Here is a 16,381-nt window from a genome sequence, read left to right on the forward strand (position 1 = left end):
ACTTGAATTTGCATCTCTTCTGCTCACTGGCATACAACCTTAGGCAAATTACTTAACTCTTCTGCGCTCCCATTTTCTTAGCTGTAGAAGTGGGATAATATTCACTCCTGTAGGGCTGTTATGAAGATTAAATGAGATAATTTTAAAGTGTGCTTTTTAATTTTTTAAAGACGTGTTCACGTTTTCAAATATTTGGGGTAGAAAGCGTGATGAAGCAAACAACTCATGACAGATCCTGGATGTGAAGATTAATAGACAGGAAGGGAAAAGGAAAGGACCCCATTTTCTCTGTCTTATTTGTTTCGATGCCTTTCATAAACTTCTGTAATAGAGTGACATTTCTTGTTTTAGGTGAAAAACCATACAAATGTGAATTTTGTGACTATGCTGCAGCCCAGAAGACCTCTCTGCGGTATCACCTGGAGAGACACCACAAGGACAAGCAGGCTGATGCCGCTGCTGAAGTCAGGAACGAGGGGAAAAACCAGGAGACGGAAGATGCACTTCTAACTGCCGACAGTGCGCAAACCAAAAATCTGAAAAGATGTTTCGATGGTGCCAAAGATGTTAAAGGCAGCTCACCTGCAAAGCAACTGAAGGGGATGGCCCCTGCCTTTCAGAACGTTCTGGGCAGTGCTGTCCTCTCAGCAGTACACAAAGATACTCAGGATTTCAGTAAAAACGCAGCTGATGACAGTGCTGATAAACTGAGCAAAAATCCTGCCCCTGCTTCTTTGGACGTGTTAAAAAAGAGATCAGCAGTTGAACCTCAGGCACACAACCTCACCTGCAGAACAGAAGTGGACGTGGCCCCTCACCCAGACGGCCGGGCGGCCCATCACGTCCAGGTCGGCCACAGAGAGAAGAAAGCGGAGGTCGACGCAGACTGTCAGGAAAAACCCTTAAACTTATCCCTCGGGGCTTCCCACTGCTGCCCGGCAGCTTCTTTGGGTAAAAGTGTGACCACGAGTACCACCTGCCCGTTCTGCACCTTCAAGACATTTTATCCAGAGGTTCTAACGATGCACCAGAGACTGGAGCATAAGTACAACCCTGACAGCCACAGAAACTGTCGGAACAAGTCTCTGCTTCGAAGTCGACGGACCGGATGCCCCCCAGCTTTACTGGGGAAAGATGTGCCTCCCCTGTCGAATCCGTACAAGCCCAAGCCCAGGCCCGCCTTCCCAGCGCAGCCCAGACCTCTGCCGTCCGAGAAAGCGAAGCCCACCCCCGCGGGGCCTGGCAAAGCCCCTCTGACTTCAGGGATCGACTCCAGCACTTTAGCCCCCAGCAACCTGAAGTCCCACCGGCCGTCGCAGAGCCTCGGGGGGCCGGGGGCCGCCGCCCGGCAGCCGCCTTCCGAGATGTTCGCCAAAGCCGGCGCGACCCCGGCCCCGGCCGCGGATAAAGCCAAGCGGCTGGAGCCCAAGCCCAAGCCTCAGCCTCCTGCCGGGGCCCCGGCCCAGCCCGCCCCGGGCGCCGCCCTCAATGGCTGCAGCGACCACACCCCCAGGAATGACGGCCCCTGGGCACCGCCGGCCCGGGACTACTTCTGCGGCCGCGGCGCCGGCACCGAGCCGGGCGAGCCGCTCGCCAAGCGGCCGAGGGTCGGGGCGCCGGCTCTCGACGGGGACCAACCCGGCCCCCACTACCGGCGGCCCTTCGACCTCCCCAAGTTTCATGTGGTGCGCGGCCTCACGTCGCTGCTGCCCCCCGAGTGCGCGTGCCCGCCGCCCACCGCGCTGCCTGCGCGGCCCCGCTTCCTGAGCACCGGCGAGGCCGACGCGGCCGTGCTGCCTGCGCAGAAGCCCTTCGCTGCGGCCGGAGCCCTGTTCCCCTGCGGCCCCGTGGGCCCCGCGGCCGGGCCGGCGCTGGAAGGTGGGCATCCTTGAGGCGGGGGCTTCCGGGAGGGCGAGACGTTCCGAGGCTGGGCAGTGGTTCGGGGCCCCCAAGCTCAGCCCTTCAGGACGAAAGCTTATTCCCCAGTGTTAAATCTCACTCTTTTAATTTAATTTTCTCCCTGGTTGGGAGGATGATGAAAAGCGCTTGAGGACCCAGGAGTCTGATGTCAGGTGTCATTTACGCCCGCTCACCTGACTTCATCACGGTCTAGTTTTCTCCTTTGCGCATGTGTGTTGCGTCTAGCGCTCCAGCCCAGCCCAGCCTGGGAGATGGGAGCCCGGAGGTGGGGTACTTCTGTCCATGTCTCACCACCCCTACTAAACTGTGAACTCACTCAGGGCAGAAAATGCGTTTTATATAACTTTGATACGCAGCCCTGTCAGGTGCCCGGCACAGGGCGGTGCAAGGGGTGCTCAGTAAATACCCGTGAGGACCCTTGATCCGCCAGTGCAGAAGGCTAAGAACTGCTGGTTAAAGCATCTTTTGAACAGCTTTGATGCTCAGGCTTACAGAACTGTACTGCCTTCAGCCTTTGTTAAGTATTTAAGTGAATTGTAAAAAGCACGGTTTTTCCCCATATTGTCCATTACGCTCATAGATACTTTGGTGTCTTTAATGCCCTTGCTAACTCATGACAGTTTCATAGAGGTGTCTGACACATAACCTGTGCCTGCAAAAAAGTAGATCAGAGTGTCGTGGGGACCTGTCCCCTTTGGAAAACGTGATGAAACCACCATGCCTTCCTTTGTCAGACATAAGCTCTGCAGGTTTGTCCGTCCCAAAGGGACAAATCCATTTTGAACCTCTCAGTTTGTATTAATTTCAAATTAAAGATTGTGCGTGGTGACAATGCTCTATCAAGGATGGCTTGATGCCAGTTGATCTGGTAGGGACAGCAAATTAAAAAACAATTGCTTTCATACACTCCAGTGACTTTTATAAAAATTCTGATGAAGAGATAATTTTTGCAGACTTTTGATTAGAAGCGTCCCTTTTTTTTCCCCCTCCTCAGCACTTAAAATGGACATGAGTCATAACTGTGTCTTTACTTGAAGAGAAAAGGCTCTGTGTTGCAAGTAAATCAGTCTTTTTTCCCCTCCTCCTCCACACAGTTTTGGTTCATGATACACAAAGGTTTAAAATACTTATGCTGCTGTTTCCTTTTAGCTTTTTAATTTTTACTAATGACCACCTAGCACTTAGATAATTTTAGCTTTAGTGACTTAAAATTCTGTGCTAAGAAATGTCCTCATGGCATTTAAAAACATTTCACCTTGTAAGTAACTTTATAACATGTATGCGTCTTATGTGTTCTGGTCACATTATCAGTTAGGAATTTTGAAAATTGACTTCTAACAACCCACACACATCTTACCTAACTGTTGAACTTAATTCTAAATGCCCTTTTATGCTTCTTTTTTTCCAATCAGGAAAAAGGCCTGTGTCCTATCAACACTTATCTAGCAGCATGCTACAGAAGAGGAACTATGAGAATTTTATTGGGAACGCACATTATCGACCAAATGACAAAAAAACTTGATTTCCTATTTTGGGGATGAAAGGTGAGCACATATAATGTATTGATTTTACTTAATTGAAAATAAACCATCTAGCTTATCCAATATAATAATACGAAGTAAAATTGCTTTTAATTTGAATTTTGAAGTGTCTTAAAACAGAGTCCTCCCGGTCTCTGCATATCAGCGGCGATGATAATGGTGAAAACAACAATAGCAACTGGAAGTTACTAAGCATTTGTTTCATGCCAGGCGTTGAGTGAAGTGTTTTATCGCCATGAGCTCATTTAATCCTTCTTACAGCATCAGGTCAGGGGTTAGCCAACTGCCCGCCACCTGTTTTTGTCAATAAAGTTTTATTGGCACACAGCCACATCCATTCCTTTACGTATTGTCTGTGGCTGCTTGGTGCCACAGCAGCAGAGGTGGGTAGTTGCGACAGGGACTTCATGGCCTGCAAAGCCGAGAATATTAACTGTCTGGCCCTTTACAGAAAAAGTTTGCCGATCCCTGGGTTAGGAGGTCCTGTGCCCACTTTACAGATGTGGAGACTGAGACTTGGATTATGTAACTTGCCCAGCGCCTTACGCTGCCTACTTTTGGTCGTAGGTCTGCACAGTCCAAGGCCTGTGCCCCAACCCTCCAGTTTAAGAGCTTGTTCAAAGCCTTTATGAATCCTTATCTGTTGGGGGAGGGGAGTGGGACAGAGCAAGTAGGTTTATGTCGACTTTTTGGTTCACATGGCAAATGCATCTAACGGTAGCTACCCCAAAGCCTCAGTGTTCTTGGAGTTGTACACGTGTTAGTTTAGTTACTTCCAAGTTTGGGCAGAGGGCATGATGTCTGTGTGAGAGTCACACTAGGACGCTTTTAACAATAAATTGAATGGAAAGATTGGGGCTCATGGACCGATTTAGTTCCCTCCCAGATAACTCTTGTCCTGTCAAACCACCCCCATATCCCCATGGAGCAGACTCTTGACTGAGCACCTGCTAGATCTAGGTACAGAGATAAAGGCTCATGGACCAGGGCAGAATTTCTCCTTCTGTTTTCACTGGGACACATGGGGCCCATCAGCCTCTGCAGCTCTACATCCTTCTCTCCCGCTCAGGTGATGCCAGTGGTGTGAGACTGGTGTCATCACAGGAATGAGATTAAATCCACTCTGCCTTAAAACATGAAAACAGAAAATTTATAGGTTGTAAGCAACAGATTATTTGCACTGCATGTAACAGCAGATGGGAACCGTCCTGTTTATCCAGCTCCGGCCTCTTCCTGCAGCCTCTGGGCTACTCTGCTTGCATTTCTCTCTCCCCGGGAACATCCTTCCTGCACCCTCTTTGCCAAACAACCTCGTTCTGAGATTTCAGGACCAGCTCACATATCATCTCTGCAGAATGTTTGCTGGGAGCTGGGGCTTCCCTGATTGTGTTCCGTCTGAGCTGTGGTTCTTACCCGTTTGTACCCATCTTACCTGTGCGTCGGGCTTCCACGCCGAGCTAAGCTGAGGAGGAGCCTCCTTCATTCAGTGGCTGGCCCATCGCTGGGAATTTCAGCCATAAAACTCAATAGATGTTGGCTGAACAAATATTGTTACACATGTTTTATGCACCATCCTTCTCATGGAGGAGGTTATTCTAGGTCATTTGTTTTGTTAAACACCCCTGGTCCGTGCCATGAATTCCCCTTTCATAGGGTATAAACTTCCAGAGTTTCTTACAGGTGGCAGTTGCCTTTGGCAACTGTGTCTGATATAAATTCTGGTTCTTGGTTAAATCATCTTCATTAAACCACTGTTAAGTATATATTAGCATCCCCTAAATAGTGCAGCTTTTATTTATTTAGACTCCTGAGACTTTGGTCACAAAATTTAAGCTTAAATGGAGCCCATTGCATTTCTAGATCCCGTTAGTTCTATTTATTTATTATACTTGTTTTTTTCTTTTTTAAGATTTTTGTAAACTGTATTTAGTTTCATCCTAATCATTTTTAAACCTTTCCCCCCCCCCCCCCCCTTAGGTCTTGATGGATATAAATGTGTACTCTCCATGAAATTGAATTAGTTCATCTTTTGAAAAAGCAGATGGTGAAAGCTACTGAAATAAGCTGTGATTGTACTGTACATATAACATATAAGGAACACTACGGTTTTGTAAAGTTGTTCTGTTAACTTTTGTACCAAATAGCAATAAAAACTATAGTTGGAACAGTTGGGTTGTACACAAATGGAGACCGGACATCTCTATTTTGCCCTGAATAATATTTTTTTTAGAATTGACCAAATAAGAAGTGGAGTTTTTTTGCATACTTGAGCGCTGCTGAAAAGAAATCATTTGGGCTGGGGGGTGGGATGGGGAGAAAGTATATAACGCTTGCACCTCAGGTAAAACTGTAAATATACGTTGTAAACCTGCTTGTTGAGAACTGTGCGTGTTCTTCCCTCTGACGTTGCTCCTCGCTTTGAGCATGTTTCTGCTACTTGTCCTCTTTTCATTCAAAATGTATGTTTTTTAAAAAAGAATTTCTCAATGATTTGTATTATGTGAAATCCTCCGTGGTCTGTTGTCTTAACAGAATTGTTAACAGAAGCGTTGACCCCCCTATGAATATGTGCTGCATGTACGGAGATCAGCCATTCTGAATTGGGTGCCCTTTTACTGCAAATTTCAGTATGTCATCTGAGAAGGACCCAGATCCACAGCCCTTTTCTGAGGGAATGGCATGGTTTGTGGGGTTTTTAAGTGCGTGTATCTACAGGGAAGCATTTCCTCTGTAGGCCAGCCACACATTCAGTAAGCATACCAAATCGTATGTGGAGTTACTGAAATTTGTTTTCTATCAAATTAATCATTTTTGTTGGGCAGTTCCTGGGTTTTTTTGGCATTTGCCTAAATTCACATATAAAAATATAAACACTAAATTGTACATGTGAATTATATATGTATTGGAAACAATTTTAAAAGAAATGAAAGTTTGGGGGTAAATTTTAGGTTTGCATTTGGAAGTCTTGGTGTGTCTGGCATTTGGGTTAACTGTGGACACACTCAGGTTAATTACAGACACATGGATTTTGCAGGAGTGCTGGCTGAGTTTTCTGGTACTCAGGGGAGAGGTAATCTGTTTTGAGACCTCAGTTGTCTTCCCATTTTTGGTTGTTTTGAAGCAGCAGCGTTTTTCTCAGTGTACATGCAATTTGGGTTTTAATGAGAGGCTAGCCACCAGCTGGCTTACTGGATGTTTTAAACTTCTGTTCTCTTAATCCGCTGTCCATGGCTGAGTGTATTCTGCAGTACCTGGGTTTAGCGACCACAAAATACTTTATTAAGAAAACTGTTTCAAAAGTAAATTTGCACTGTTAATTTTTCTTGCCCTGCCCTTCTCCATTAGAGCAAGGGTAATGTCCTCAAAGAATCCTGATGTTTTTTTGTTTGTTTTCATTATGCAACATGACGCCTACTCAATAGAAAAGTCTTAACTCCCAGGTGAAAAGGGAGACCTGGTTTGAGATCAGTCTGCTGGCATCGTGATGAAGTGCTTTGTATCAGGAAAGTGTACACTATTTACCTTTCTTCCTGTTCACAAGCTGAGCCATATGTACATAATCTAGATGTTTGTTTTCATAGTTTTGCACTTTTATAGCCTACTTTTGAAGATTAACACATTTGCAAGATGATTGACCTGATCCTTACCTAATCCAATGAGTGTTACAGAAAGCTTGCTGTGATGATAAATATAAATCTTAAAAGGGGGATACATGATAATAGAGGGCTGAAATTTAAATCTGTATTTAAAAAAAAAAATCACCAAATCTATTTGAAAACAAGTCAATTTGTGTTATGCTGAAATTTTGGGGGGCTTTCAGATTTCTCCTTTTTAACCACATTTCTGAGTGCATAAAAATATCAGTTTTTTTTTCTTTCCACAGCCCTTGTACTCCAAAATATGTTTTTTTTTTTTTTTTTGTCCATCAGTATTAACTATTGGGATACTACTGGTTTTGTGTTTTTTTTTTTTTTTTCTTTGAGACAACAGTACATATAATAGAGGTACAATCTGTTGGATTTTTGTTTATGTATTTATTTCATTCCAGTTTGATTTATTTTAATTGTTGATACTTAAGTTGTCAAACCGTAGACATTACTTGTTTTATTTATGATATATTTCAGCTTAAAGTTATGTTATTATATGTGGATGTAAATATAGATTTGGTGTTTTGCAGTCTTGGGCTTTGGTCTTTATTGTGTCCCTGCTTTCTGATTTGTTTTAACTTTTTATAAATGTAGTTTTCGGCATACACAATAATAGACTAGTATAATGAGTCCCCATGCGCTCGCCAGCGACACTTTGCCAGACCTTTTGTGATTCCCCACCCCTTTCCTGAGTATTTTAAAGCAAATCTTAGACATGATTTAATTTCATTCCTCAGATACTTTTCAGTATCTCTAACAGATAAGGGCTTTTCCTGATCACACCTAACTAAACGGAAAACGATTTCTCATAACTGACCTCCATGTCTGTCTGCATTCCCTGGTTGTCTCAGAAACGTCTTCTGACAACTGGTAAGTTGCAGTCAGGATCCAAACAAGATCCACTTACTCGATTTAGTTGATAGGTTTCTTAACCCGATTTTAATCTTAACCTTCTGCCCCCGGCACACACACACACACACACACACACACACACACACACACACTCTTCATGACATTTTATTTATTGAAGAAACTGGGTCATTTGTCCTATAGAAGTTCTCACTTTCTTGTTTGGGTTTATTGCATATTTGTGGTTTCGTCTAACTTGTGTCTCCAGCCTCTATATGTAGTCCTATAAACGGGTAAATAAAAGTCTACGGGTTTAAAGTAGATCTCAATTTTGGGGAGGCGGGGGCTTCTTCATCCCATCGCACTTCTACTGCATCACCTCTGGACACGTACAGTGTGTGACTGTTAACTACTTTCATGTATTCAACCCTTTTTTTCTGTACAGTTTCTCAAATAGCTAAAGTTCAAAATTTTTGCATGGATAGCCTGACCGTATCTTAGCCCGGCTCAGGCAAGTGCTGCAAAAGAAAGAAGGCAAGAGCCCTCCGTGGCTGTGTAATGTCAAGAGGGTGATAGAGCTGAACTTACAGAGGCTGCACTCGACCCCCTCCTTGGACAGACGAGGAGCCCGAGGTCCCCAGAAGGCCACGTGTGATCCCAAGGCCAGACAGCTTTGCTGGGCATTATGAGGGAGGCATCTCTTCTGTTACACTCGGCTCTCTTTCCAAGGGTCAGAGAGAAGTGCAGAATCTCAGGTTCATTTTCAGACTTGGTTAGACCTAAGTCTGCCCTTCCTTCCTCAGAACTTGGCCGTTTGTGGTGCCCGGGTGACACCTCTGTGCCAGTGTCTGGGACTTGGGCACCTGATGTTAATCCAATTGTACAGCCTTTCAATGAGATTCTACTTCCTAGTATGAATGGGACATACTCATGTGACAAAAGATTTCCAACCTTTTGTCACATGTGAGTTTATGAAAAGTTATACCAAAGAAGAAAAAAAAAAATCACATTTCTTTTCTGCCCTTTACCCTTATTCGTCACAGTGAAATTGCATCCTCACTTTTACACACACATCAAACACCTGAATGTCTATGGCTCCTATGGACTGTAGCCATAGAATCAGAATCACCTGGCATGTCTCCCAGCCCGACCTCCCCTGGATTCTGGTTGGCAGGTCTGGAGCAGGGTTGAGAAACCTGAATGCCTACCAAGCACGCCAGGTGATTCTTATTTACTCCAAAGAGTGAGAAGTTACCTAAGGTTCCTGGATGTTCTGTTTGGGCAGCTGTAATCTCATCGTAATGATGGTTAAAGTGTCCCTGAGCTTCTGCCTCACAAGCGTCATCGTCAGTGGACTGATTGCCGTCCTCAGCGCCCCAGGGATTTTCACTTTAACCTGCAGCAGCCCCAGCAGGGATTTTAGGAACAGGTGGATCTTTCCCTTCCATGCCTCTTGACATGGCAGGACCCAGGGTTCAGGGCTGTGTCCGCATTGGTCCGGCCTCAGGACTGTCCACGCCCTGGCCCTGCCCCTGAGCCCAGATGTGTCGCTCACAGCTGCCTCTTGCACATCTGCACCCAGGTCCCCAGCTGGCATCTGAGCTCAGCATGCCCGGAATGATGGCAACCCAGGACAGCCCGTCTTCCTCACTCTGCAGTGATCTTACATGACTCACAGTATAAAACCCAATCCTGGCCATGGCTTTGCTCACCAGGTCTGACCCCTGGTTTCCCCCATCCCCTCCTCTCATTGATTACGGCAACCACAGGGGACTTGGTTGTCCCTCTGGAACATCTTAGGCACCTTCCTCTTTCAGCAGTGATGCCCTTGCTGTTTCATGCCTGGTACCTCCTTTACCTTGGATAATCCATGTTCAAGTGCTCATACGTCACCAGCCCCCAAGTCTCTCCAGCCCTCTCCATCTCTGGATCTGGCATTACTTTTCTTCCTAGCACTCAGCACCACCTGCCATTATAATGTGCATTTGTTTGGTTGGTCTTCCCCCAGTTGCAAGTGAACTAACTCCCTGAGGGCAGAAATTTGTTATCAATGTATCCCTAGGCCTATGCAGAGATTGGCACTCTTAATATTTGTTGGCAGAATGGATGGATGGATGGATGGATGGATGGATGGATGGATGGAATGATGGATAATATATGTGGTTTATTCTAGCCCAGCGATTCATTAAAGACAGAGAGGTGTTTGCCTAGAATTATGTCAGAATAACCTCATACCTTTGAAATTAATTACTGAGTTCCTTGACATAAGCATTTCCATGGCAACAAATGTAATTCACACTCACCACTGGTTAGTTTATTTTTGCTTATACATCAGTATAACAAGTGAGAGGAGTTTTACCGAGAGGATGATTGTGGGTGGGACTGGTATTTTAGAGGAATAAACGGTAGCTAGGATTGAGAGAGCTTCGGTCTGGAGTACTTGAATGATTGCTTTTTTTACTGGGTGTGCGTGTTTGTGAGGTTGAGGATGTGGAGATGGCTTGAGGGCAGAATTTGATAATCAGGTTGCAGGAGAGCAGAGATAGCGCCTGGAAAAGGGTATTATTCACGTCTGAGAAGTTTAGCCATTCACAAATCACCGATATATATGCAGAAAAAGTTTTCCTTGGTCTATGCCAATCCAAGCATCATTTGTTGTAGGAAAGGTTGACAGAATTCGGCCATTCTGAAGACTTTTGGCTTCAGAATCCCTTTACACTCTTAAAAATTCTTCAGGGTCCTCGAAAGTTTTTTTTATGTGGGTTATGCCTATTGATATTTACCATATTCTGGTTTGAAACGGAATTAAAACTTTAATTCATGAGGAAAAACAAACCCACTACATGTTAATGTAATTAACATATCTTTTCATGGTAGATAACAAAATTTCCAAGGCAAAAACATTTTATGAGAAGAATGGCATTGTTTCACTTTTTTGTCACTGTCACTAGTGTCTTACTGCCCTGCATTCAGTCTTTGGGGACATCCCACACCATGTGGCCTCTGCAAAACTCCACTCGAGAGAGAGTGTGAAAATCAAATAATTTCCTGGTATTAGATCTTTTGACCCTTGGACCCCCTGAGGGGTCTTTTGGACCCGTAGGAGGTCCCTGGACCACACTGTTAGGACTTTTGGAATAATACAGTTGACTGAAGGCTTTACAGAAGACAGAGGTATTGCTTGACGCCTCCTGTATACTCCATTAAAAAACCCTGATTTTGCACAAAAGAGCAAATACTGCATGATTCCACTTAGAATAGTCCAGTCCACAGAGACAGAGAGTAGAACGGTGGCTGCCAGGAGCGAAGGGTAGGGGAGGAGGATGAGGAGTTCAGTGGGGACAGAGTTTCAGTTTGGGCAGATGAAAATGTTCTGGAGATGGAGGGTGGTTATGGAAGCACAACAGTGTAAATGTGCTTAATGCCACTGAGTTTTACACTTGAAAACGGTTAGAATGGTAAATTTTGTGTTATGTGTATTTTACCACAGTACAAAAAAACCCGTTAATTTTAAAACTACAAGCACAATATGTCTTTATGAAGAAGCAAGCTTCGTGTAAATCTATAACGTAGGAAGTGAAACTTCCTCCTGTAAAATAACCACCTTTAATAGTTCAGAATCCATGTCTTCTGATTTTTCGTTGAGCATTTACTTAATAGAAAAGCATGAAGGGACTTTACATGCATCATCTTAAGGCGGAGAATTTATTCTCACCATTTGACAGATGAGGAAGCCGAGGCCCAGAGAATTTAAGTAACCTAAAGGGGTTGAGCTAGGTCTGTACTTTTAACATAGAGATGGGTAGCTGGCTATAGTTTCTACGTGAGTTTTTGTCAAGTGTGAATATTTCTGTGAATTAAGCTGAAGCAGTTACTGGGGTTTGATTACATTTGGGACCAAACCAGTCTCTAGTCATGAGGAAGGCAATGAGCACAGTTCACTTTTGCCAAATTGCATTTGAGAGGTGCGTTCTTAAAGACAGTCAATAATCGAACACTTTGAATAATTCAAGACTATTTTCCCCATGGAACTGACCAAGACCCCAGATATTTTAACCCTGGAAAGTGCTAAATAAACTACACCACCAGGTGGCGCTGTGGTAAACAAGCTTCGTTTACTCGTCCAACCAGCTTTGCTATTCAACTATTTGGGACAAAATTTCCCAAGACAGAGCAATAGTGATTTGTGTTATTGCAAATGCTGCAGGAACTATGAGACTCTATTAATATGATTTTATTGAAATATTTAACATTTTTGTAATTCAACATCCCACGAGCTAGCCTTTATGTTCATTACTCAGTGACTGTAACTCTACAGTAGAATGACACCACTTCTATTTTGATGTTTATTTCCAGGAATGCCCCAAACCCAGTTTAATTAAAAAAAAAAAAAAAGGAAGAAAGAAACTGGTTGCCATCGTCTTCTCCTCTTTGCCTCAGATGCTGGCTTCAGAGAGAACCAGGGGCAGGATGGAGATGTCTCTGCCTTCTAGTTTACAGGGAGGATGTGGGGCAGGAAAGTCCAGGTTCAAATCAGTGATCCTGGAAAGTGGGGGGAGGGTGTGGTGAAGTCCCAACATTAAAGGAAATCTAGTCCTGGAGGAAGGAGCCTCTCGGCTCCAGGGGGAGCGGATTGAGCCTGTGCCCTCCCGCCCTCTGCTCTTTCTCTACGAACCCATCCTGCTTTCCTGTCTCCCTGCTTCTCTTCCCTCCACCCCCTCCTCCCTTCTAAGGTGACTTCATCAAGAACTTCCGGAAGTAGATCTGGCTTAGTGTGGCTCGTGCCAAGGTCCTGGGTTACTCAAGAACAGTGAGAAGGTGCAGGCGGCCGGCTGGCCAGGTGGCTGAGGAGAGAGGAGATGGGGACCTGCTGGCTGTTGGAAGGATTTGACTTTTGCTCTGAGCGTGATGGGGAGCTACTGAGGGCTTTGAGCAGAGGATTAACATGATTGGACTTAGTCACAGCCGTATTCCAGCTCCATGCCGGGACATGGTCATTGAGTCACTGAGGTTACCTCCAAGTGGGGTTGAGCTTTCATACAGTAGAGACCCTGTGGGGCTGCTCATCCCACCATGTTGAACTTGATTCCCATTCCTGGAAGACCCCACCTGTTGGTGCATCTGAACCCCATAAGGAAGGTCAGGAGGACTTCCTGGAATGTCACCTAATCTGAGACTTGCACATGGATCTGAGAGGGTTTGCGCCTGCTGTTCCCTTCCAACTTCCCTCTGGAGGTGGAAGGCAGAAAGACCCACTTCAGGGATCATCAGTAGGTGGGATCCACTTGAGTAAGAGAATTTTCTGCCAGGGCAGGGTTTGAAGAGGCTGCAGAGGTGCTGGTTAGCCGGTTAAGGAGTTTCCATTATCATGTGGCCAACAGATGCAGGGTGCAAAGCTGCAGAACGACAAGATCCATGGTTTTATTGACCAGAAGCAGTAAGGCAATGTCAAAAATCAACAGCAAGTCTTGAACTTTTGGTTGAACTTGTATTAACTCTCCCTCATTATTATTATTATTTTTTAAATTATTTATTTATTTATTTATGGCTGTGTTGGGTCTTCGTTTCTGTGCGAGGGCTTTCTCCAGTTGCGGCAAGCGGGGGCCACTCTTCATCGCGATGCGCGGGCCTCTCACCATCGCGGGCTCTCTTGTTGCGGAGCACAGGTTCCAGACGCGCAGGCTCAGTAATTGTGGCTCACGGGCCTAGTTGCTCCGCGGCATACGGGATCCTCCCAGACCAGGGCCCGAACCCGCGTCCCCTGCATTGGCGGGCAGACTCTCAACCACCGCGCCACCAGGGAAACCCTCTCCCTCATTATTATCGGTTAGTTTTGAAGGTGAGCAGGCAAGTGTAGCAAATTGGAAAATGGAATCCTCTAATGACTCTTTTTATTGCCTTTTGCTGATCCTTAATATAAAGCAAATAATCGTAAATCACAGCCAACTAGATGGCTTCCTTTCACCTACAATACAAACGACGCCTGGGGTTGAGAAGTTTACAAATTTTCAGAAGTAGCATCCACCTGACTGGACCCCAGCTGACACAGCGAGGTCTTACTTCATGCAGATTTGAAATTGTGAATTAGATACATGTTAGCGTTCCATGGTAGGCACCAAATTTGCAATAGTGTGAATGCTACAAAATTAGAAATTCTCCGAGAATCTTCATTCAGGCAGTGTGGACTGAGGTTGGGGACACATCATTGCCACATGGTGGCGCCCGTCATCAGGTAAACAGAAACGTGGGTGCTCCTTTGTTGAGATGAGACGTGAATTATGTGGCTTCAAATGATGCGTTTTCTTCCCTTGAAAAACAAGCAGCTGCTCTGTAGTTCCAAGCTGGATTTGCCTTTGAAACCAAAGGGCATGTGACATAAGAAAACATTAAAAAATTCAAGTGAAATGTTGTAGCTGATAGCGTTTCCTTATGTCGTAGCCCTTTCCATACTGTTGAAATGGCCATTTATGTAAAAATAAACAACATCACACATGCAAATGGTTAAAACAGCCAAATAGTGTTTATAGTGAAAAACGAGGGTCTTGCACTACCTCCCTACCCCCTCAGTGCTGCTCTGCTGATGCAAGACCGTTTCTCCAACCTTCTACTGGCATTACCAGCGATATGGCTACTAGCTCTTGTCTCTCGAATCCTCTCCATCCCACTGTGCCAGGATTTTTAGTTTGCCCGTTGCAGTGTTTCTCAGTGGGGACACTGTTGGCATTTTGGGGGGGACAAAGTTGTGTTGCGTGGAACTGACCATTTATTGCAAGACGGAACATTAGCATTCCTGCCCACACCCCTACCCAAAGTGGAGGGTCTGCCTGTTACGTGAGGAAAATGTTGCCAAGTGTCCTTGGGGTGGGCAGCACCTCCTTCAGTTGAGGACAGCTGCTCTACTGCGGACCTTCTGCCTCCCCTCTTGTGAAATGATGATAACGATGGTGTCTGCCCCGTCTCATCACATCTCTGCCTCCACTTCTCAATTTGTGTCATTTGTACTTTTTCTGTTCCATGTTCAAGACTGGTGACACTTGATCTGGGTTCTGGAACCATAAGAACCGTAAGAACGTTGTCCATACTTATCTAGTTTGATTCTAAAAGCTGAAAAATCAGTAGTTATAACTATGCAAATGTCTCTATGCCTTTACCTATTCTGGATATTTCATACAAATGGAATCATACAATATGGAACTTTTTGTGCCTGGCTTTTTCACTCAGCATCATGTTTTGAAGGTTTACCCATGTGACAGCAGGAATCAGTGCTTTATTCCTTTTCATGGCTGAATAATATTCCATCGTATGGATACGGCACATTTGTTTACCTTCCATTTGTTGATAGGCGTTTGGGTTGTTTCTGCCTTTTGGCTGTTGGGAATAGTGCTGCTAGGAACTTGCACATACACGTTTCTGTTTGAATATCTGTTTTCAGTTCTTTTGAGTATATACCTAGGAGTGGAATTGTTTAGTCATATGGGTTATTATATCACATACACTTTTTTTTTCTTTTCTTTTTCAATAGGAAAACCCATTTTTAGTGTGTTACTTTCCCCCGGACTTTTAGTCTAAATGATAGTAATTGCACTTTAAGACTGAGTCTTGAATGCCTGGAACAGTGATAAACAGGAGTTGCTAAAGAAATGTATTTTATTTTAAATATTATTAAATATATATTTAATGAGTAAATGAATGAATGATAGTCACTGAGGCAACCCTTCATGGCAAAACGCACCAAGACTTCTATTGTGCTAGTCAGTGAATTGGTACCCTATTAATTACAACATTTGAAAAATTGTTATATAATATGGGCATAAAATTCTCTATGAGAACTGATTCTAGTGAATGTTTATTGACTCCTTATTCATGCCAAGGAGCATAGACTGTATTTTGTTTTTAGTTTTTGGTTTTTCTATCTCAGTCTCACAAGTTATGTGTGGGGCTTGCTGGTCCATTTTATTGATTAGAAAACTGAGCCTGCAGCCGTAAAAAGAAACGAGATTGAGTTATTTGTAGTGAGGTGGATGGACCTAGAGTCTGTCATACAGAGTGAAGTGAGTCAGAAAGAGAAAAACAAATACCGTATGCTAACACATATATATGGAATCTAAAAAAAAAAAAAAAAAAAGGTCATGAAGAACCTACGGGCATGACGGGAACAAAGACGCAGACCTACTAGAGAATGGACTTGAGGACATGGGGAGGGGGAAGGGGAAGCTGGGACAAAGTGAGAGAGTGGCATGGACATATATACACTGCCAAATGTAAAATAGATAGCTAGTGGGAAGCAGCCGCATAGCACAGGGAGATCAGCTCGGTGCTTTGTGACCACCTAGAGGGGTGGGATAGGGAGGGTGGGAGGGAGGGAGACGCAAGAGGGAGGGGATATGAGGACATATGTATGCATATAGCTGATTCACTTTGTTA

The 16,381-nt window shown here is 44.6% G+C and overlaps 1 protein-coding gene across 5 annotated transcripts in view; it reads left to right on the top strand.

The window, feature by feature from the left end:
* The window catches only part of ZNF217 (zinc finger protein 217), a 37,439-nt gene extending 31,873 nt beyond the window's left edge, over window positions 1-5,566 (top strand). For all 5 annotated transcript variants that reach the window (XM_059897348.1, XM_059897352.1, XM_059897351.1 and 2 more), the window contains 3 exons: window positions 352-1,878; window positions 3,333-3,464; window positions 5,439-5,566. In XM_059897348.1, the coding sequence (XP_059753331.1) occupies window positions 352-1,878; window positions 3,333-3,442 (1,637 nt within the window). In that variant the 3' untranslated portion in view covers window positions 3,443-3,464; window positions 5,439-5,566. The remainder of the gene's footprint in view (window positions 1-351; window positions 1,879-3,332; window positions 3,465-5,438) is intronic.
* Window positions 5,567-16,381: the final 10,815 nt, after the last annotated feature.

Source organism: Balaenoptera ricei, chromosome 15 (assembly GCF_028023285.1).
Source record: "Balaenoptera ricei isolate mBalRic1 chromosome 15, mBalRic1.hap2, whole genome shotgun sequence".
NCBI lineage: Eukaryota > Metazoa > Chordata > Mammalia > Artiodactyla > Balaenopteridae > Balaenoptera > Balaenoptera ricei.